At 36.1% G+C, this 24,489-nt stretch overlaps 2 protein-coding genes and 1 non-coding gene across 3 annotated transcripts in view; all 3 read right to left on the reverse strand.

Annotated features, from left to right (window-relative positions):
• LOC140172354 (uncharacterized) overlaps nt 1–24,489 on the reverse strand; it is a 262,997-nt gene that overhangs the window by 212,627 nt on the left and 25,881 nt on the right. The gene's annotated exons all lie outside the window — the stretch shown is intronic.
• LOC140171166 (uncharacterized) lies at nt 13,624–15,618 on the reverse strand. The gene is given in 5 exon segments (XM_072194360.1): nt 13,624–13,770; nt 13,773–13,783; nt 13,814–14,196; nt 14,246–14,724; nt 15,475–15,618. Coding segments are annotated over 5 exon segments (1,164 nt in total).
• On the reverse strand, nt 22,643–22,716 carry Trnaw-cca (transfer RNA tryptophan (anticodon CCA)). The gene has a single exon. It is a non-coding gene; the product is annotated as a tRNA-Trp (tRNA).

A 24,489-nucleotide genomic window follows, 5' to 3' on the forward strand; every position in this document is an offset into this window, starting at 1 on the left:
TGATAATTATGGAAGAGAAAACTCAAAGATATAATCAGACGAACATCATTCAGACAACCATGCTTATGGGAAGAGGTGACAACAGAAGGAAACTCTTGCTGAAACCAATACATATCCGTCTTGGGACATCAAAAGCAGCAGCGCTTCCGGGATTTCATTGTTTAACAGGATGCGACACATGTGGACATATCAGAGGTATAGGCAAGAAGACTGCTTTCAAGGCCTTCACTGAAGCAACACCTGAAGAACTCATAGCACTTAGTCAACTTGGTGATGCAGAAATGCCTTCTCAAAGTGTTGTTTCAGGCTGTGAGAGGTTTTCGTGCAGACTCATGGGCACAAAAAATGACCTACAGGCCAACACAGCTGAAAAACTGAGACGGAAACAATTCAAGAGCCAACCAAGGGGATTGATAAAATCCCTGCAACTTCTGGTGCGTGGTATCAACACATTCCTGTCGATGGTGGAACATCATTCATGTTGCTTTTCACATGCAGACGTGTTAGAGTGACTATGAAGGTTGCCGTGTCATATTTGATAATTATGGAAAAGAAAACTCAATCAAAGATATAATCAGACGTCGCAAGTTAGGAGTCCAATCATCCGCGAGAGCCTACATTGTTGCTGACACAACCCCCATCCATGACTCAAAGCTATTTTTGGCTATAACAATAAAACTAAGGACTCCGTCACAATCTACCTGGCAAACAAAGTTTTGCAGCCATCGACAGGTGTTAGTACACAAGAGGAAGCAGACACTCTAACATGCTACATGCAGCAGAGATCTCTGAAGCTGGAAAGAATGTCCATATCATGACCCAAGATACAGATGTTATGGTCCTTGCTCTTCGAAGACTCACGGTTCTTGGTCTTCAGACAACCATACTTATGGGAAGAGGTGACAACAGAAGGAAAATCTTGCTGAAACCAATACATATCCGTCTTGGGACATCAAAAGCAGCAGCACTTCCGGGATTTCATTGTTTAACAGGATGCAACACATGTGGACATATCAGAGGTATAGGCAAGAAGGCTGCTTTCAAGGTCTTCACTGAAGCAACACCTGAAGAACTCACAGCACTGAGTCAACTTGGTGATGCAGAAATGCCTTCTCAAAGTGTTGTTTCAGACTGTGAGAGGTTTTTGTGCAGGCTCATGGGCACAAAAAACGACCTACAGGCCAACACAGCTGAAAAACTGAGACGCAAACGCTTCAAGAGCCAACCAGGGGGATTAATAAAATCCCTCCAACTTCTGTGCGTGGCGCATATGCAGAATGTTTGGAGTCAAGACCTTGTGGTACATCCAAATATTCCAGACCCATTCAAGCTAGGATGGTCGAGTGATGCAGATAACATTCCAGTACCTATCCTGTCAGACATTGCAATAGCTCCCGAGTCTGTTGTTGAGCTTGTTAGGTGCGGATGTGGAATAAGCAAATGCTCCAGAAGATGTTCTTGCAGACGACACTATCTGAGCTGACTTGTACAGAAGCATGTGCTTGTGGAGCAGATGAAGAGTGTACCAATACAGCTCTGTGCACCAAACTGAGGAACTTGAAAATACTGATAACATAGATGATGAGTATTAATGACAACTAGGCATTTAGATGCCTCAAGGTCAACTCTATCATAAATGTCTTAAGTTGAATTACAATATTATTTCAACTTTTAAAAACATGATTTTCTGCATTTCATTGCATAATGCTGAAAAATTAATCATAGCCAATTTCAAACACTTTGGTGGCCATTTTGAAAGGTGAAATGCACCTATATTCTCCTTAAACAATGTTGTTGCACTACTTTAAGATGTTTAGAGTCATTTTAATATCCATATCTGACAGAAATGAGATACATGTATTTTGCTCTCGATGATAGTAATTGCCAAAAACAGTATGCCATATTTTAATAAAAGGCAGCCACTTTGGATTTAGAGGCCATCTTGGATTGGAGAAAATGGACCAAATTACGTTTTTAGTTCTCAGTGGATTCTCAGAAACATAAGTAGCGAAAATAATCAGGAAAAAGGAAAGAAATCAATGTCCTTATAGCTGGCAGACCATTTTAGACAAATTGGCGGCCATTTTGGATTTGGCAGCCATCTTGGATTCTAGAAAATGATCCTAATCATGTTCTTAATGGATTTTGACAATCAAAAGTACAAATAATCATTAAGAAAAATATGACTTTGTGCGCTTTCGGAACAAATACGGCTTAAAAAAGGCTAAAAATAGTGGCCATTTTGAATTTCAAAATGGCCGCCGAAGACACATTCGAAAAAAATGGAACCAACTCAGGTTTCGTTCGTTGGGGTATTCAGAAGCTAAAAAGCATTGGTTCCACTAGTGTAGCAAATTTTGCACTGGGTTACGTAACACCATGTACTACATGTCATGATAACTGAATGAGGCGAACCAATATACAAAATGTTCCACGTCTTTTAAGAAAGTTATATTTTGGTGGCCTGTGGTTTTATTCTATGCCCCAAAATAGCTAACAAACTGCAGCAATAAACCATTGGCTATAGATATATATATAATATAATTCAAACGTAAATGAATAAAAAAATCCCCAAAGGTGATAATTAATCTTCATGTCATTTATTCCACAGGGACAGGCAGTTTCGTCTGTAGTTTCGGTTTCATTTTTTTTTTACTATGCAGAAACATGCAAGCACGTCGTATAATGGTATGATTTAATACATACGCATAGGGTCTTGTGTCACAACCTGGGGTACCTTTGTGCAACATTGTAAAACAATTAAATTGTTCAAACATTTTATCTATACATCTCATTTGAAGTGGTTTATCCTCCTGAGCATTTTGACACCTTTTTTATGGAAATCGGTTAAAAAATGAGAGAGTGCGGGCAAAAACAATCACAAGGTAGGGAGGATGTAACCCCATCTCTTTTTACATTTACAATCATTCTGAGCAAGTATTGGTCTTTTAAATGAACTTCTGGATTTAATTACTTGGTTTAGATGTCTGGGAGTCCATTTAGACATTTTTTACTAGATTCAATTTTTAATGAGGGTTTTAAATCAAATTTACGATATGAATCCCTCCCCCTAATCCTCCTCCCCCTAATCCTCAGCCACCCTTGGCACATTTCATACCAAACGTCATAAGAAAAGAACTAAAATATATTTTAAAACAGGATAAAAACATGAGTAAACTAGAAAAGAGAAAATCTATTTAGGGTAACTCTGATCACGCATGTGCACACTATGAAAGGTAGTATGCGGGGTTTCTTCAGATTAAAGCTGGCATGATCATAGCCAGCTTATAACTTGTGTCATACCTGACAAACTTATTTCAAAATGTACTCACCTCGTCAACGTTAATTTTCGACTTATCCAACCAAAGGTATTATCATATTTGCAATAAGAGTTAAGAAGACGACTATTTCCACCGTTATTTATGGGTAGGTTAATAATCAGGATACTCCGTTGACATGACTTAGCTGCTTGCCACCGATTGAAACTGTGCTATGAAAAAGCAGAGAAGAACAATCATGCATACCCATGATGCATTGCAAGAAATTAAGCTTTATCACACATCGTCAGCCTAAGCTGACATTAGCAATGGATATGGATCACTAGTTTTCATACACACTCAAAGTGGTAGGTAAAAATATTGGTTGAAACATTTTATTAAGAACTGGTACAATTTCTCTAGTTTCATTAATTTCATTTCATTCTACTTATTTCCACTGTGGTCCGTTGGTACAAGAATAAAAGGAATATTTAAATTGCACATATTATTATACATTTAAATCAACTGTTCAGGAAGCATAAAACATACAATATTACAAATACTGTTACCATTACCTACATATTTTGAAACAAATTAAAATAATATAAAATCACTCAATGTATTACTGTAAATTTAATGTAAAAATTTCTTTTAAAAGGTGATGCTTCACCTCTTTCCTGAACGAATCTTGACAGAATTTGGTAGTGAGTTCCACACAGTTATTGCATTTATACAAAGTTTTTTGACCATGGGTGCCCATACGAGGCTTGAACAATGCATATGTTCCAGACCTGGTGAAATGTTTGTGAACGTTACGTGAGCTTGTTATATACCTTCAAGAAAGCTATATATATATATTAGGACTTTTGCCATTCATAATTCAAAACGTGTGATTTGACATAACCTGAAAACCCCTGTACTGGGTCGGGAATCTTCTTGAATTCACTAGCACCAATATGAGACCTAGGGCACAGATTACAGATTAAGCACATTTCGGATAATTTTATTTTTGGGCCATTTGCAGTCTTTATTCTGTTTATTGAAACCTAAATACTGTTCTTCTGATTTGGGAGTAATAAGTGTGTCATTACATTGGATGCTGACCTCTGACTGTCTCACAAGTTTACGTGCAGTGCAACCACGACAGATTCCTTCTTCCTTAAGGGATCTAAAATGAGCGTTTATTGCGTTTCGACAGTATTTTTTGTGAGACATGAGGGCACCTCAGACCTATCGAATTGCATTCTGAATACGAAGCATGTCTTTCTGATATCAAATAATTTTCATTTTTGAAAATCACAATATAATACAAATTTTATGACAAATTATAAAAATTTGATATTTTTCAAATTTTGATATATAACAGTCCTCGAAGTAAATTATATAAATCTAATGATATATTCTTAAAGTGTATGTAGCAGGGAGGAAAAGCCGACGGTCAATTGAAAATTTTGACCTTTCATATTGAAGATATGGATTTTTTCCCAAAAGAAGACCTATTTTTTTTTGGTGTTTTGGGGAAAAAATCCATATCTTCAATACGAAAGGTCAAAATTTTCAATTGATCGTCGGCTTTTCATCCCACCTACATACACTTTAAGTATAAATCATCAGATTTATAAAGTTTACTTCAAGTACTGTTAAATATCAAAAATATCAATTTTAATGATTTGCCATAAAATGTGTATTAAATTGCGAATTTCAAAAATCAAAATTATTTGATATCAGAATGACATTCTTCGTATTCAGAATGCAATTCGATATGTCTGATGTGCTCTAATGTCCCAAAATAAATACTGTCCAAACGTTCATACCCCAGCCCTTAATGAATTGATAATTTGTTATCAGCCAACCACTCATTCACAGCCTCGTGCTCCAAACTAAACTGTTCCTGAGTGACAGTAATTTACACGCCACTGCAGAAACCATGTCGTTGATATAGATTAAGAACAATAGAGGCCCCAATATTGAGCCCCAGGAACTCCGCACGTAATAACCTTGGGATGTGATTTCACTCCACCTATGTCAACGACCTGTTGATTCACCACATTGATTGTTTTTTTGTAAATCAAAAAGCACCATATCAGTAAAATTACCTTTATCCCTTTATGTAGTCCGACAGATGAATCAAGCAGGTACCTGTAGGAAACGACGGCCGAAAGCCCGTTTGAAATTTATAAAGAAGATACTCATCCTTCAGATATTTTTCCAACTGGTCATACACGATCCTTTCAAACTTTATTTGAATTAACACTAAGGATGGAAACTGGTCGGTAATTGCCAGTGTCTGTTTTACTGCTTTTCTTATGTAAAGGCACCTCTCTAGCATTTTCATGTCATTGTGAATTACACCAGATTTTATTGACAAGTTAATAATGTGAGTAAGAGGCTCACATATGATAGGTGCAGCTTCATTGATGAATTTTGCTGGTAGATTGTCAAGTATTTATTTTCATCAGTAATTTTAAAACACTATCCTCATTTACCTGTGAAAGATCGAAATCTTTTGTTTGTTTGTCTTTTTTGTAGAATTCAAAAGCAGAATCCAGACCGTATCTGCCGGAGCCAGTAGAGTTTGCTGACAAACTGTAACAAAGAAGTCTAGAATCTTAATACATGGTGTCCCAGAAAAAAATACCGAGTGGATAAAGTTGAACGTAAGTCGAGATATAGACATCAGAACCAAAAATGTAGCGGATAGCCAATTTTATTGTGCATCACCTACACACATTTCATTTGATTCGGTTGACTGGCTGCAACGAAATTAACGATTACATAATGCGCGCATCAATGTAGTTCACTCCAAGTTTGATCAACAGGCGCTTTTTTCATACTCGCTCACCGCTTCCTAAAGTTTATGTATTTCATGAAATTTAGTCCACATTATCTGTTTTATAATCCGACGGTGTTATGTTATTAATGCTTTCACTGAAGATGAATAACAGTTTGTCCGAGAAGACTGATTTCTGCAATTGGAAGCTTTCTAGCTTTAATTCTTCAGGTTGCGCAAATATGTTATATTTTAACTTTCCAAAAGAACATTTGAGCCAGGAATGACAATGATCAATGATACCATGCAACATATAAATGTTGAAATTTTAAAAGATTTTGGAAATATTCAAAAAACATTAATGTGTGTGAGAAAATTAACTTAACCAGCTGGAATGCTTTATGCAATAATTCTTTATGCAACATTAATATCAACGTTAACAAAAAGATATTTACAAATACCGAGCATCATCTTAGATGCAAACTTTCATTTTCAATATCGTGCAGGTTTTCAAATTTAGACAAACTAAATGTTTTGCAAGAAACAGATTTGTTAAAAAAACCGAAAATGATTTCACAGAACAAGATATGAAGCCCATTGACAGTTAACCACTGGTGTTGAATGATCTTTCTTTCAAACTTGGAATGGAGTGAATTGACGAATGCGTTATGTAATCGCTCATTTCTTCGGAATCAGTCAACCGATTCCAGTAAAATTGGCGTATAAGACGCTGACGTTTTCCCCTAATCATATTGCATAACCTCACTGTGAATAAGAGAGACTGACAACGGCAACATGGAGAGTAAGAGAGACGACTCCCCTGAGAGGGGACGTTTTACAATTTCTTTATTTTAAGTGCTACGAGAGTGCAACCTACATTAAATTAAAGCTTGTGACTTGGACTTTCACTTTTTATACATTTTCCGCCCAATTGGGCGACTTTTTACAATTTCTTTTATAAATAAGTCCTCAGCAAATAAGGACTGTAAGTTTGGGTACACCGATAACATGCGGGTATAGCCGTATTTGTGTACAAATATAAGGCCCTCTAGTTCATTACGATACTGCTGTATGCATGGCTAGTTGTCAATAGTGTGACTTGTAAACATGATAAATGAGGCTTTTGTGCAGGTTATAAGGTCATATGTGGGTCAAATACTTGAGGTCAATTTTGGGCACCGTTTTGAAAACAATGTGCTTTTTATATGACTGGAGACATTTGAGATTTGGTCTATTTTACCTGTTCTTGAACCTGAATTTGGATATAATATAAATGATGTATATATTTAGCTTGGGATATAAATGGTGAGTACAATTGAGATGGTAAACTTAGGACTGATTTGACACATAATGGTAAAACAGGTACCTGAATCACAAAAATGATTGCAACGGAAGCTTTTGAAACAGTGTGTGATTTGGCAAAATGGTGGCAAGAAATGTTACTATTTTTCATCACTGCTACAGTTTGGACATACAAACTTTGTATCTATGCCTTAAGTAGGATTCAGTGATATATTGCAGCTAGTTTAAATAAAAATATGGGTCAACAATGAAAATAGAAGAACTTTAATGAATAAGCTTAAGTGTGGAGCACTGAAAATTTCCGTTTTCTAAAACTTGTAAATTATATTTCGGAGGTTCATATACCAAAGTTTGATAGCAAGAATGTAATTGTAGAATGTTTGCCATATGCCTACAATTTGGTAGAGAAATCGGTGTGAGGTATGGTATGATATCAACGGTCCAAAAATAATATAGCGAGTGGTTAAAGCGGGGCCCCAAGTCATAGGCTTCCAGTGAAAATCTGATTAAGGCTATAAAATAACAATGTGAAAATAATAATATATAAGCCTATGCCTTTAAGATGAGGTATAACTTTCATTTTTCCGATGATTATTTCTGGGCCAAATTTGATACTTAATATGGCAAGTTCATCCCATTTTTTTAGCTCAAAACGTCGAAAGATGTCGTATCCTTAAAACAGTTGTTGTTCCATGAAAATCGCGCTGGATACAAAATAATATCTATAACCATGGTAAAGGTTATTTACTGTCCAAAGTTTAATATTTTGTAAAGTCAATCATTATTTGATAATAAACAAAATACATCTATTCACAGCCCTGAAAATTACAAATCAAAAGGAATTAACAATAAAGTCACTCACATAATAGCCACTTAAACTTGTAGCGCATGTATGTTTACTTTGCTGTGAAATGATCAATGGAATTTTTGCCAAAGCTCACTACCATTCGAAAGATGCTGTGAACTACCGAATTGCAATAGTTTAAAATAGTTGCAAACCTTAACATGCACTGACAGTTGGACATATTGGGATTAAAAAATTGGAGTTGGAGTCGTGTGAGGTATGAGTTATTGCCCTTGGTCTTGTTTAAAGAGGAGTAACACAAGTCAAGAACTTAGGGCACCTAGGCACTATAAAAGACAACCACATGGGCCAATCAGTGGTTCACATCAGCTTAGGAAACAACAAGAGTGAAGGGTACAGTAACTTAATTTTGCTCATGCACTCTGCTCTTGAAGGATGGTGCTCATATTTTAATTTTCTTAGTTGCCTTGAATAATAAAGTACATTAAAATATAAAAAGTAAAAAGTAAAATAAAAATAACTATTTTGGTTTCTGATAAAGATCCGTTGAAAATTGGGCAGCAGCTTAGCAAAAATCTTGAAAGCTGTAACAAATGGCTCATAGATAACAAACTTTCTCTCCACATGGGTAAAACAGAACTCATTCTTTTTGGAACAAAACGTAAATTGAAGAATTGGCAAAATTATACCATTGAGTGTGAAGGGCAAACAATTCATGCTACTCCCTCAGTCAAATACTTAGGCCTTACTATTGACCAGTGCTTGAATGGTGACGAAATGGGTCTTGGTGTCATAAAAAAAGTAAATTCTAGACTCAAATTTCTTTACAGACAGGCAAAGTTTCTTGATCAAAATATCAAGAAAATTTTATGCTCTGCTCTTGTACTTTGTTTGTTTGATTACTCTATTTCTTCTTGGCATGCTGGCACACATAAGCAGATGAGTAAAAGCCTACAAATTGCCTACAAATAAGAATTGCATGTATCATATTACAGAAGATGATTTTAAAGATCTTAATTTCCTTAACATACAAAATAGGGCTAAACAACTCAGGTTGAACCATGTTTTTGATATTTTTAATGAAGTTGGCCCAGACTATCTTAGTTCAAATTTTACCAGAGTTTCAAACGTGCACCAATACAGTACTAGAAACAGTGTTCCAAAATCCACTACCATCACTTCTGGCTCTTTTTATTATAATGCCATTCAGGATTGGGCCAGCTTACCAAGTGCAATCAAATCAATTTCTAATAAACCAAGTTTCAAAAAGTCTGTAAAAACTCATCTTTTAACCAAATTTAGTTTCTAATGATTTTAATCATGTTTAAAGATTTTATTTTACTTTTAATATTCACTTGTATATATATATATTTCTCTGTCTGTTTTTATATGTATGTATGCCTTTTGCCCTTCTATGTATAAAGGACCCTTCGGAAATAAGCCTTTGGGCTTAAAGGGCTATCCTGTGATATCTCCTTGCCTTGTTTTTTGTGTATTATATGTTATTTATCTTAATGCATTTTATATCTATTTACCTTGTATTGTTGTATGTGCAATATGGAGATACCGAATAAAATAAAATCAAATCAAATCAAATCAACTATCCCTTTGGAATTGTTTCTATACAATAATTAAGGTACCCGTTATGTTCACCCCCTGTATATCCTAAACAAAGACAAATATGTCATAATTAGAACCAAAAGCCAACAGCTGAATCTTTTAGCTCGAATTTAAGACCTCATTTGTTGTGTTAAAAATTTTTCAAGAAATAAAGTCACGACGATCAAAAAACCCAAGGAAGATTCCAATTTAAAAGTTGCAGTTTGCTCCATTGCATGCCATATTGATTTTGTACACAGCTCGTTCGCTAACAAGAGAACTAGCGCCGTGCCTCCATTGATTAGCACGTTACAACTAGCGTCGTGCTTTCATTGATTAGAACACAAAAGTGCAACTTTTGATTTCATTTCTTCATTAGGTTTTAGATCACCGTTTCTTTAATTCTCAACCAATTTCAACAGATAAGGTCAGCTAATGATGAGGGCAGGTATTGGCTGCTGGTTTTATTTAGGATATACAGGTGTAAACACAACTGGTACCTTAATTTTTTGGCTTACTGTATTTCAAAATGCTTTTCCTCGATTGAAAATATTTTTACATGCAGTCGTCTACAGACTCATAGCCTATTCATATCCAATGGTTCCAATCCAACAGTTGTTCAGACGTATGAGTAAACACACAAGAATGGAGAGATTCAAAAGTCGTAAAAATTACTATCCTCTCTTCACAATGCACAAAGATTATATGCGCTTATTTTGTTGGATATCCAAGGACAGGAAAGGTTAAGTTTTTGCTACACTCACAGTGTACAGTGACATTATCCGCCAACTTGGCAGTAACACTCAATTAACTTTTTGCAACTTTTGAACTAGTGAACTCTTCCATTTAATGTATGTACATTCACTATGGACCACAATGGCCTCATTCCAATGCCATAGTTCAATACCCTCAATTAAACAATCATAAAGCAAAATTTGACCTCAAGTTGCAGAATATGAGTTTATGTACTTAAATTTTCAAAGGTCATTCAATGAATGTGCAACTGTATTTTGGTTTAAGAAATGTGCCCTATTAGATGAGAATGTTGTGGATCCTAGTGATTCAAGCATGAAGTCAACATTAGGTTAGGTATGAAATCGGTGTCTTGGATTTTATGGGTCTGCTGAAGATGCACGTGAAAAATGTTTTCAGTTGCGGAAATACTTTTTGAAATATAGAAACAAATCCAAATGGATAGTTCATATTCACTGAACTCTTTACATTAGAGTCACGTGGTGTAAAAATAAACGACTGATAAAGTTGTATTAAATAATTTATTATCAATAATCAAGAATAACAATTTCAAACATCCATTTTTCGTTTTGTTTGTTTTATGGACTACTTCGTAACCTGATAATAATAAATAATAACCTGTGCATGTATGCAATCATAGAACGTTGTAGTGCGGACGATCTATTAAAATTGTAGGCCTATTCATCTATTGCTATGGTAGTTAATTCTGTTTTTACAGTGTAGCGACTGATTAATATGTTGAATAAACGGAATATCGAACCATTAAAATGAAAAACGAAAGCTTTGAAGTTCAAAATAATTGCATGGACAATTTTCAAAGGCAAGTCTGTGTAATAGGGCATTAAATAGATCATGACACCTGCATGCGCTATAAATAGATGGTATTAAAGTTTAACTCTCTCCACGCGGATGTCGACCGCAGACGGCAAGTCTCAATTTTTTATTTTTTTATTTTTTTTTATTAAAAAATTTCAGGATTGTAAATATGTATGACAATTTTTGGAATCAGCATGAATATGCTTTAAAATGAGTACAAACTAGGCAAGTATTGGTACAGAGATTCTTGCGTTGGTTCTTGAGATTTTGAGAAAATATCTCAAAACCTTTAATGTTGAAGCCTATGGCTAGCATGCAGAGCATGCTTAACACGGCATAGCTCGGGGCTTAGCGCTTCGGCAGTATTTTGTAGTATACCACTATCAAAAGTTTCAAACTTTTTTTTCTTTCATGTGATACTCCCGGGGTCACATTTTTGTTTTGTTTACGAGATATTTCATGTAGAAAAGACCCAGACTATGAATATTGACTTTCGATTATAATCAAAAAGACTGATTACCAATCCAATCTTCATTTTAGTATTATATTGCTAGGACTATACTTACTGTCCAGTTACTCTACCAAAAAGGAATAAAACCTCAATCAAAGATTCATGGGGATTTTGAACCCATTAAAAATGTAATTGACGCCTTTGAATAAGGAAGGAAGGAAGTCATGGACATGGAAGTAGAGAAAATGTCCAATATTATATAATATATATAATCTTCTTTTTGGTAAACAACTTTCTTATTTCTTTTGACATCCAAGGAACAGATTTACCCTTCTTAACATACTTCTTCCCAGTGGGCACAGGTTAGGATTTCGACGTTGAATCAACGTTGATACAACGTCGAAGTTTTAACCTAACCTGATTCCGGCAAGTCTATTTTGCATGACAGAAAGTGCATAAAACTGCATAACATCATAATGGGATTTGCAGACTAAAAAGGACGGAGGACTTGGGGAGTTATTAATCCCTAGGAGTTACTTTTGAGCCAAAATGATCTCATCTCCTATGGCAAAGTTCAGTAACCTCCATTCAATAAATATAGCTCAAAGTTGTCCTCCAGTTAGAAAGTATGTATTTTTTTCCCAATAGACTCAAAGGTCATTCTATGCGTGTACAAGTATATTGGGTTCAAAGACCTGTGTACTGAAATCCGTAAATAAATTCATCAGGATTGTCCATAATACATTATTTACAAAAGTTCTGGTGTACAAATCCAAAAGTATTTCGGTATAAAAGATGTTATAAACATACCTCAATGACGTTTCGTACTACATCGTAGTACTTTCTCAAATTGACTGATCAATTCTCTCACTCCTCGTCTGTTTCCTGCTGGAACTCGACGTTGGTGGCGTTTTGGAGTGGAGTTTTACGACCAATTACTCCACTCCAAAACGCCACCAACGTCGAGTTCCAGCAGGAAACAGACGAGGAGTGAGAGAATTGATCAGTCAATTTGAGAAAGTACTACGATGTAGTACGAAACGTCATTGAGGTATGTTTATAACATCTTTTATACCGAAATACTTTTGGATTTGTACACCAGAACTTTTGTAAACCTGTGTACTGAATGTTATTATGTTACACATAGTGTATGTAATTGGTGCAATATATTGCCATAATTGCTCAGAATGTGGTAAAAGCACCAAACTTGGCACGGTTGTTCTTTGGGCTCTACTTATCATTTCTAGGGGTAGTGCCAAAAATAGCAAAGTGTTACTTAGCAACCGTTGCTAGGGAAGGGAATTACCTTAGAACCAGATAATTGGACCTTTTTAGTCCCTTTTAAATGATTTAGATAGGTTGATAATAATGTTTCAGGACATCGGAACTATCAGCAGACTATTCTAAGGTCATTAAAAACCTAAAGAAGCCCTAGCAACAGTTGCTAGGCAACAAATTACCTAGCAACAATTGTTTAAGTTATATTAGTCTACATAATAAGGCAAATCTATGTAACTGACTAGGAACTATACTACTGAGCAAAATATTAATAACTTTCAGCCAGTTAGCTGGTTAGTTGGAATAATAGTGTGGAATTTACTATATTCATATTACATATTCTGCTGATACTTAAAGGCATCAGCAAATTCAAAGTTAGTATCCAGTCATTTTCAAGTTCATATGACCTTAAGACTGTTTGCGGACTTTGCCACAGTTAGGCATTGTCACAATCGCCCTTGCATGTGCAATATACAGTGCATTTTAAGAGTGCCCTTACACATTTACAGTCTCTACATCTGCTCCTACATGTACACTTCAGCAACTCTGGTCAAGACACTCCAGTATCTGGCAAATGTGTCCACAAGGGCGTCTACTGTTCTAGACAAGTACAACCCCAGTCAGCAGGCGATGGCATTTGACGATATGGTACCGTAGTACTAGCCCAGATATGTCCACATTGCAAGACTGCTCTTCTAATATGTTGCTGTATAGCAGCCCTGGTGGGAGGAAGAGATGACATAATGCCTTTGTGTGTGAACAGTAAAGAGAAGCTTTCTAACTTTCATTGCTATAGGTGCATATTGCTGTCCTGTCATAGAGAAGTATAGTGAAATACTCCAATGAAGCTCCTGTCTCTTCAGATATTTGCTCAATGCAAAGTTCTGCTCTTCCTAGCTGTGGCAGAGCAGTTACTGCAAGAACAACTATGTCAGTATCTACTGTTCGAACGAGGGTCCTTTGAAAGCCCAGCATGATGGCATCTGCAACGTGTACCATGATTCTGGAATCTGCTTCCTCGTGGTTGCAAGGAGCTAAGTTGGTCATGTCTCGAGAGAGGGGTCGAGCAGAGTGCAGTGTCGCCATTGGTAACAACGAGAGACTTTTCTGCAGTTGCACTTGTGATAAGATCACTGTTGAAGAGTTTGAACAACTCTGTCTTGTTCTCGTTCAAGCGGAGGAACGGTTTCCAGTTCCTTGGTACGGGACTAGACAGCTCCACACATCTTCCTTGAGTTGGTCCTGTACTGCGCTTTTCTCTGGTTTGTGATTTCAGACTGTTGCCGAAGTACTGGTCCCACACAATGTCTAATCTTTGAGCCTGATTTTGTTCCCTCTGGATGTAAGGAACAAACACCTTAGTAGTGTAGTCACCAAATACCTTGCATCTGACAGGTTTCAGAATGCTGACGAGTACCGCACCGTCCATTATGCTCACATCAGTTCTTGGCCTTGCATTATATGTAGTCTCCACGTATTGCTCAAGACAATGCATAAGGTGAGACTTCTGCAACGGCAAATGATGCTGCCCATAAGAAGATAGAGATGGTGGAAATGGGTGGTTCTCGTGGCTGAAAAAGTTGTCCAGGTCACCATCTCTTGTCTGGCATGCAATATACTGCCTTGAGAAGAGAGCAGATTCACTTTGGAGAAGGATGACCTTTGAACCTGCCTTATTAGAGCGTTGTGCTTGCTTGTATCACCTTGTATCTGGTGATGGCAGCTGTTATTGGCTTGCTATTTGTCTCAAGACGCTCCTCCACATAGCTTGCATACTGCTCTTGTATGGATGTGAGGCACTCAATTGATTCCTTATCCATTATGTTCCTTTAGTGTAGTCTGAGAATGTCTGAACTCTCCTCCTCAAATGGGGTTCCCATGTCATCGATTACATCCACCAGTGAAGTAAGATGTTTGCTCATGGTGGTTTGTTTGACTGGCATTCTCTCTCTTTCCGACAATGGATGCTTCAAACTCAGAAATGATGCGAATGAGTTCTGGCCCAGCTACAGCCCATCGCAAAAGAGCGTCTTCATCCTTTATTATTCCACCTTCATCTTTCATCACTCCATTATTTTGCTGATGGCCATGGTCAAGGAGAGTTTTCTCTGAGACTTAGCCAGAACGAACTTGCCATTCCGGAACTCTTGATCAAAATCAGGATGGGTTGCATCGAGGATACACATATCTCTTACATGAACAGACATCCATCGGGCATAGCGTGTGTGGTTTAGACTGAAGAACCAAGGTGTCTACGTACAGATCAAAGTCTCCTATCCGTAAAGAACGCACAAATGCCAACATTAGCAGCTGTAACTCAAGTGCTGTGTACCAGTATAGGAACTGAGGATGCTTATCCCTCCGTCGTGTAAACCAGCAGCTGAAACTGTCGGGGGGATATGCTTTCCTCATGAGGATATGTAATGCACAAGCAGTATTAAACTTGATGGGCATGTCGGGCACGGGTGACATGGGATGCTTTCAGGAACGATTCAGCAATTCCTGGAGTTGCAATTTCTGCCTCTTGAAGAGCTTCCACCCAACCACTGCCTTCCAACCAGTGGCCAAAGACTTTGTTGGCGGTCATCTCTGTGTGCAGCCCCCCCCCAAAAAAAAAGCAGTACAAACTTGTCTTCGCCATACAGATTGTCCATGAACCATTGTAGCTGCTTCATTTTGGCAAAGAAAGATTTCAACTGTTATCATTGGAGTCTGACCAGGGTTGGTATATTGCACAGCGGCGTAAATTACGTCAAAGCAGTGACGCAACATTGAAGGAGAACTTATACAGCAAAGAGGGGCAGCATTGCATAGAAGGCAAGATATTTGGTTCTAGTAGATGACTGGCATGATATGCTGCCTGAGATATGTTGGACTCAGAGGATATTACTTAGATTCTCGCAGGATGAGGTCATGTTACCAGCAGTAAGAGGAACGTATAGACATCTCTTGAAGGTAGACCTGCAGGCTTTATTTCACTATAAGAAAGAGGCAAGTCCTTCAAGTCCTTCACCTTTCTCTGCCCTTCTGAGGTGTAATATGATGGCTACAGATGCTAGTATCACAATATAAATGGAGATATATAATATACACATTAAAAACAATCGGAGACCATACTGTTGCACTGGTTGCTTAGGGAAATATGTTAATGTGTAATGGTTGCTTGGGAAAATAGTGTCTAGTAACGGTAAAAATCTATTAAAAGTGCTCCAAATGCATGTAAAAATGCAGATTGATATATTAGACATAATAATACAGGAGTATCTGCCATATAATGTGGTATCTGACCACCGTATATGCTGGTTTCTATGCAAAATATGTTGCCTACTTGTGCCAAGTTTCATGCTTTTACCACATTCTGAGCAATTTTTACACCAATTACATACACTACAGTCTTGTGGTATATTTAATTGTTTTAACAGACCTGCTAAGTGTCCCAATGTCCCAAGGATCTCTGTGTTTATATTTATCATTTCAGAATGTCATATTTATTTATTATATGTCTCAATTGAGGAAATGTCTGAAGTGGAGTCTATGGTCGAAGCATAGACTGTATTAATCAAAGCCATATTATAACATTTTCAAACAAAATAGATTAGCATTTCTTTGCCATAAAATGTTAGCTTTTACTGTCAGATATATCCCTTTTATTTTTGAGCCGAACAACTACGGCAAAGCAAAGAAAATTGGAATTTACTACCCTCGCACATGTCGCTAATACGTACCACTCCTTCGGTCGTGTTGTGGTACGACCCTTTGTTGTGTATATCACCGTCCCGCACGCCGTGTACGTACTGTGTGTTATGAACATCGTGTATGCGTTCGACTAGTAATTCCATCGTAATAATAAAGCGCCGGTTCCGGCGTTTTATTCAAAATCTCGGATTTTGACAAAACTACAGCACCTGGAGTCTTGATTTTTGCAGGGTATATTGGTTTAATACAAATTTAATCGTGTAAAAAAATTCAGTGAGGGCGTCTTCCTCAGCAAATGTTATAACATGGCTTTAAAGAAAGGTGTTGTGTTGCACATGCCTTTGCAGTTTGTCAATTACCAAGGTTAATTAGTCATGAAATAGTAAACGTTTTCTAATGCATACAAATGAGCGCTCAAGCCCCGGGAGAGTTTTAAAAAAAAGGGGGGGGGTAATTTTTGCAAGCCGAAGGAGAAAAGAGGAAGCATTTTCATGGAGCATCATTTAAATAAAAAAAATGCTTTAAAAGGCTTATAAAACAGGACAGAAACACTTTCAATAAAATGGAGGAGGGCTTTTATTTATCGAAAATAGGTGTAGGTCTAAATAGCCCTATCCATATCTGGCATTGTATTTAGCGTATGGAATATTGCCTGAAAAAAAAGAGGATGATTGTTCTTGTAGCTATAAACCCCTCTGAAGTCTGATTCAAACCTCTAAAAACTGAAATCTGAGCCAGCTTGGCGGTGAAAATTCTCATCGCGATGGTTGAAATTTCGGTTTCGATGGAGTTGGATATTTCGCATCGTGCTGCGATATCAGTTGTGATTGGCTGCTGGAAAATCAAGGTTGGCAGAAGGACCATTAAAGGAGATGCAGACCCCTCGTGCTTTTAAAACATTGGCAGCATCGCGAGATGAAATTGAATCTTAATTTCATCGCGCAATGCTACGGTGTTTTGAAAGCATCGCATCGCGCTGCGATGTGGAGTCTGAATCGAACTTAATGATCACAGAACCTGGAAGAAATGTATCTTGTATATTAATAGAAAGACATCAACTCCCTTGACCTCGTTCTTCAAAAGTTATGACTGAATTAAAAATAAATTAGAAGCGGTCTCAAATGCGGGAAGGGACGAGAAACATGTTTTATTTTATTTTTTTACTCACATCACATTTAACATATTTATATCTAATTATAGACCATTTAAGGTTTTCAAATTGGGATCCTAAAAGTTTGGCTTGTGTAAAAAGGGGGGAGGGATATTTCTGGAAGGCCGAGTGAAAATTTGAAAATTGTCAGAGTTAATCCTATAGTCATATGAAGGAGTAAAGGGGTGGTTGTACAACTCCCATATTAGCCACCGGGGGAGACAAAGTGGCAACTCTCTCCTGTGAGTAAACTTTTAAAGATTTTTGGCCTTTTTTTGTACCTTTGTCTCGTCTGAATTATGTTCAGGATGGGACTTAGGGAGTGTTCAGAAATACTTTGGTGGGGGGCTGGTAAAAAGGGAGGGGGCCAAAAAGTTGTGGACCTTAAAGAGGGGGGGACCAAAAAGTTTTAGGTGGTAGGAAAGGGGTGGCCAAAAAGTTTTCCGCTTTAAAATCCAACATTTTCGCGCGCTTCGCATGTTTCTATTCATAATATGCTTGTAAATTCTTTATGTGACCTTTTAATGTGTTAGGGGTAAAAACTCAAATTGTGAGTTGTGTTTGTTACATGCATGTCACCCAGAGGATGATTTAAGCACTTCCCAGCACCCCACTAGGTTAACTGTGCAGCAGGTGAACAGTGTGAGTAACATGACACTACTGCTCTGCTATGCTGCATAGAACTGCATGGTTAAATTTGAATTTGTACAGTTATATTTGCATTAAAAACTCTGTGAACATGCTGGTCGATTTCACATTTTATGTTACCTGCAGAAGGTGTGAATTATCCTTTAAACACACATCCCTTTTATTCTGAAATCGACCAAGTAATAATGACACACACATAATTCTAAAACAACAACTTTGGCACATAATTCAATGGGATTTGTAAAGTAAAGTGGCAGTTGAAACTCTGGTGATAACATATTTGCAGTGCATGATGGGACTTCCTTAAATCATCCTCTGCATGTCACCAAACTATGCACTTGAGACTATTTTGGATGTATTTTTATTCATACAATTTTGTATAGTTAAACACTTTGATCACTGAGCGTCCTTTGGTACAAAAACTCATACTTCACACTTGGAGTTTGCATTTTAAGCACTTACTGTTGTATGATGCTATTGAACTATGCCGTTGGAAATGAGGTTTCCAAAGACTTGGAACAAGTCTAACACTCATCGAAGAAAACAAATCTACCATCATGATTTTGGAAGTATAGGCATAAAAATGCAATGCAACTCCTCAATCTTGGGAGCTCTCATAATTTTTACTCTTTTAGCCTGAGAATCTTTGGCATTTTGGTATGCAGGATTATGCAGTTTTATGCACATTTTTATTATGCAAAATAGACTTGCCGCCAGGTTTCAACTTAGAGGCTAGATTGCACTAATCACCTGTGTATGTCAGCAAACATAGATTGAAGACAATTATACCGCTCTTTTCAAAGATACTAATCTTACAGGTACGAGTGACCAGCCTTTCTTTAACATCTATGGTTCAATGCATAGGTACCGCGTGAGTGTTGTAGTGCAGGGCGATATATTCAAAATTGTATTACTCCATTGTTATTGTAGTTAATTCGATTAATTACGTCACTTCGAAGGTAAATAATGATTTTGGTGAAGCCAAAACACCTTTTACCTCCTGTTAAATGAAATTTGAAGGGATAAAACAGTTGCAAATCAATTAATGGTTTTCTTTATTTTTTGTTTAAAAATTATTTCCTTGATACGGCTCTTGTATGGTCAGCTTATGTTGTACAAGTGTCAAAATATCCGAGCTGCCTAAATTAGTTCATTCAGTGTAATTTATTGTAGAAGTATTATTTCAATCTAGAAACACTGTAATTTTTAATATTAAAACACATTTCTTCAACGAATTTCCTCCCTTAATGGCTCTTGTACATGTTGTGGAGTCAGCTTATGTTGTATTAGTATCAAAACATTCAAGCAACCTGAATTAGTTCATTCAGTATAATTTATTGTAGAAGTATAATTTCAATCTAGAAACACTGTAATTTTAAATATTAAAACATATTGAGTAAATGTTTCTTGTAAAATAAACTTGACTTTTATTTGAATTATAATATTTGAATTATTTAAATGTTAATGCAATCCATTCTGGTTCAAGCCATTTTGAACGTTATTAAAAACTAGGAAAATAACGTTCTCCCTGTTAAAAACTAGAAACACTGCAAATCCCTTTGTTCATGAAATATGACACGAAATGTGTCAGCTATATACTGACAAAAAATGGATGTGAAAATATTAACTTCTACATGTTAGCAGTGTCATATGTCTTTCTTCTTGATTTTAAGAATGTGTTTCAGAGGCGTTAAATTCACGAAAATCAAAGGTTTTGTAAAAAATAATCTAGAAACACTTAGAATTTTTAATGCCCACCATTGATGTTGGTATACCTAAAGGTAGTCAGGGACTTCATATGAAACAAATTTGCCGACTCCCTTCTTCCGAAATATATTCAAATCATATGGTGGTAAGCTACAATTACACTTAAGACAAGCGGTTCAGCCTCTGATAGGAAATGAGGTACATCCTAGCGGTATCTTATTTCTTATCATAAAAAACGAACCGCTTGTCTTGGGTCACTGAACATCAAGTGTAGTAATTGGATTCCTTGCCCCTATAATACATAACTTTTGTTACCACTGTGTTATTAGTTTTTGAGAAAAATGCAAAAATAGACACAAATTTATCGAGGGGTGTAGTACCCCCTTAAATGTTTTTAGAATATTTGCATGACCTTTTATAACCGACATTAAAATGTTATTAAAACTTGAACAGAACTATAACGCGTTTATCATAAACACGTTTATAACGTTTTATAAAAGCTACTGGTTTGAGCGGTTTCTACACTGCAAAATTCAAGTGTTTAGATTCTAAACATATTTTTGTAACACTTATGAAACGTGTCACAGTATTTATTTTCTAAACATGTCACAGTGTTTAGTTTCTATAACAGTCAACACCGTGTTTAGAAACTAAACACTATAGTGTCCAGCTCAACTAAACACTATAGTGTTTAGTTTCTAAACATGGTGTTGACTGCTGTAGAAACTAAACATGTCACAACATTTAGAAACTAAACACTGTGACATGTGTTTAGTTTCTAAACAATCATGGTGTTGACCGTTCAAACTGAACACAATTAACACATGGTATGTTTAGGACAATGTGTTTAGCCAAGAAGTGTTTTCAATCACATACCTAATCTTGTGATATGTTTAATGTGATTTCAACCAAAACATGATAGTTTCTCATTCCTACACCATTTTTCGTAAAATATGATCATGTCATTGATGCACTGCCTAGTGCTACAATTGTTGTATACAAACATACAAAAAACTTACATTTTACTTTCTTCAACCATTTCCATGTTTTAACACATTTATTTTTCAGATTTTTTACCATAAAACAGTGGTAAACAAATAGTTACAATGCATCAAATATCAATGTCATTAAATAAGGAACACTATACGCCACTACACGGTGCATCCTTACAATTTATCTGAGATCAATATGCTAATTAACAGGCATAATTAAATATTCACAAACATGCTCATGAAAATATCAGAATAGTCACAATTTCAAGCAAAATTCAATACTTAATTCACAAAATCAATTTCCCATTTTGCAGGGGTAAATAAAATAAGTTAAATCAGTTACATTAAGAAATCATTCTGCTCAGGGTAAACAGTGCCTATCACAATTGGTTTGGGTTTGGTAATAAAGCTTAAACCATTGGGTTTCTAAGCTATCATCAGTCAAGTCATCTCTATTCCTAAACGCAATGTCATTTCTGATCAAAGTGCAAACCCTACCCCTTCTCTAATTCTGTCCTTTCTTATAACACAGTAGCCGTCTATCATTATTTCACTATCAGTCACAGAACCTTCAAGCCAAGTTTCGCTTATAGATAATGACGGCTGCTTCTGTTTTCCTAACCCAAGTTCTCAGTTCGTGTAGCCCAGGCTATCAAGACAAGGTTGCAGAATTCATCAGGCTGTCCTATAAGCTTATTGATGATAAAAGTCTTGCCATGCAGAACATGTTTATTTACAGTTACCAGTAGTATTAGTGTGACTGGGGGAATATGTGACCTTTGACATGACCTTTAAGTGACCTTTGACCCGACCTATGACGTCACACATGATGTAAGTTGGAAATGACGTAAGTGACCGTGAGAATGACGTAATAATTGTTCTAGAGTGTTCTGAGACAAGTCTGAACATGTTTGGATGACGTAATAAACGTCATGAACCTGTTTCGTAAGTTTGATAATGTCTCGATGACGTAATAATTGTTCTAGAAGATTCTGATGCAACAAGTCTGAACATGTTACTTGAGGAATGAGTATGACGCAACCTAATGGGTGATTTCAAAACATGATGTTGGACATTGCACAATTATCGAAAATACATGTGTGTCGAATATAAGATTTAAAATGACATGAATATATCATTACCCTCGTAGCTTAAGCGGTAAAAGCGACCTTACTTTCGTACGATGGTATAAAAATGAGGTAGATCCTGGTTCGAGCCCGGGCGTAGGTATCTATTTTTTTTTTTTTTTTTTGTTAATTTTTAAAAAATATCTTGGCATTAAAATGTAATACAAAACTAAGAGAAACGCGTGAACGGGTGTAATGGTACATTTTTTTTCATGTTGAAAAAAAAACTATTAGTTGTAAAAAAGATGAAACTTAACAATGAAAGGTATGATTATGAATAGCAAAATACTATGATTCCGGTGTGATTCGAACACACAACCTTCTGATCTGGAGTCAGACGCGCTAGCCAATTGCGCCACGGAACCGATCTATTGATAGAGAGTTATATTGCTCTATTTGTCCATGAAGGTGTCATGAAAATGGTTGTAAGTAGAAGGATGTATATATTAAACTTACCCAACTGACAGAAAGAAATAACGGTAAATCCTTTTAAAAAAATGGTTCCAAATGTGAATACACCTTTCATAATGTTCGATATAGGTTACAGGTTGTCGAAAATATGTCCACATAATGTCCATTATGATGAAATCATGAAGATACATGATTCTAAATATATCCAAGATGTCTTAGAGAATCAAAAGTTGCTGTGTCACAGGTACAAGCATATGTAAGACAATGATGATTGTATGTAAAAACTACAATCTTCATCACTTCAATCTTAATTACTTAATTGTTAATGATTAACTTAGGGAACAAACCAAGAGTCGATGACGTCCTCTAAACGTAAGTAATTTTGTTTCTAGTCTGACCCCACTACCTCCATGTGAGAAACGTAATAATGAAATGTTTAAAAGTTGGACATAATAATAATAATAATGTCACATTCTTCAGAGCGATGTTTTTGTACAAAAGTAATCAAGTAATTTTACCAAATTTCCCTAAACGAAACTGGAATCAATTATAGGACATCATCGATCTTTTGGTTTCTTCCCTTACAATGATTTGACACACTTAGATAGGGATGGTATTATCGGTGACTTGGTATATAGAGAGATTTGTTAAATCTCAGGCTGTTCACACAGTATTATATAACCACGTTGTTTAAAAGTTTAAAATGTGTCGAGTCACACCATCGTTTGATCTTAAGGTTACATAACTAAACCCTAAAAAAGCAATGATCAAACCCCAAAAAAAGACAATGATGAAATATTTATGTAATGAAATAGTATATATACCAATACTTTATTCATCTCAAATCATTCCTTGAATGGAACTCAGTATCGATATTGACAATCATCCTTAGTATCTTGCATCGTTCGTTTCAACTACTTTTGAGAAGTATTTTCACATCATAAGTCTATAAGGCGAACTTTGGCATCAAACACACAAAGGAACGGTCTTGTATGTATACTTCTATATACTCTGCGATTAACTTGGTCAACAACTTGTCAAGAGGTATAGTCACACCAACGCCTAGACGCCAAACTTCTCAGAAAACTTAAAGGTAAGTTTGAAATTTTTTTCTTACATCAATGTGTAGAAGTATGTGTGAAAAGCTAACAGTAAACAGTTATAAGACAGTGATTTAAGGTAGCGCTAACCCGTTACGATTATTTAGGTATCAAAAAACCTAGTTTGTGATTTACATTATATTTGTAATTAGTTTTTGGTTAAGGTTTTTTGAAGTTATGCTTTAGTATTTCTTAATTGTATCAACAGACCCCTTAACCGATTACTGCTCACAAGACTCAACTTCGTTCGTTACCCTTACCAGGAACATAAACTATCAGGTAAATTTATTCTCGTAATGTTAATTTTATCACCTTAATATTTATCATTTAAAGACCTTGTAACATGACGAGTTTACTGTATAACTGACTATCTTTGGAATTTAGAGTAAATATTTCACATGTAAGAGTAATTAGCAGTTATTATTATTATTTTTTACATTTTTAATTTACAGACACGTCTGTCATTAAATAAACGGTGGAAGACACTAACACTAGCATTAGCACTATTCTATTGTTTAAAGGTAATTATTTCAACTCTTATTTAATTGTATTTAATTTATTTAGGTGTTAGAGAGATATTTAGAGAGATAGTAAGAGCAAGTTAAAATGAAATAGGCCTGAATTCTT

Source organism: Amphiura filiformis, chromosome 2 (assembly GCF_039555335.1).
Source record: "Amphiura filiformis chromosome 2, Afil_fr2py, whole genome shotgun sequence".
Lineage (NCBI taxonomy): Eukaryota > Metazoa > Echinodermata > Ophiuroidea > Amphilepidida > Amphiuridae > Amphiura > Amphiura filiformis.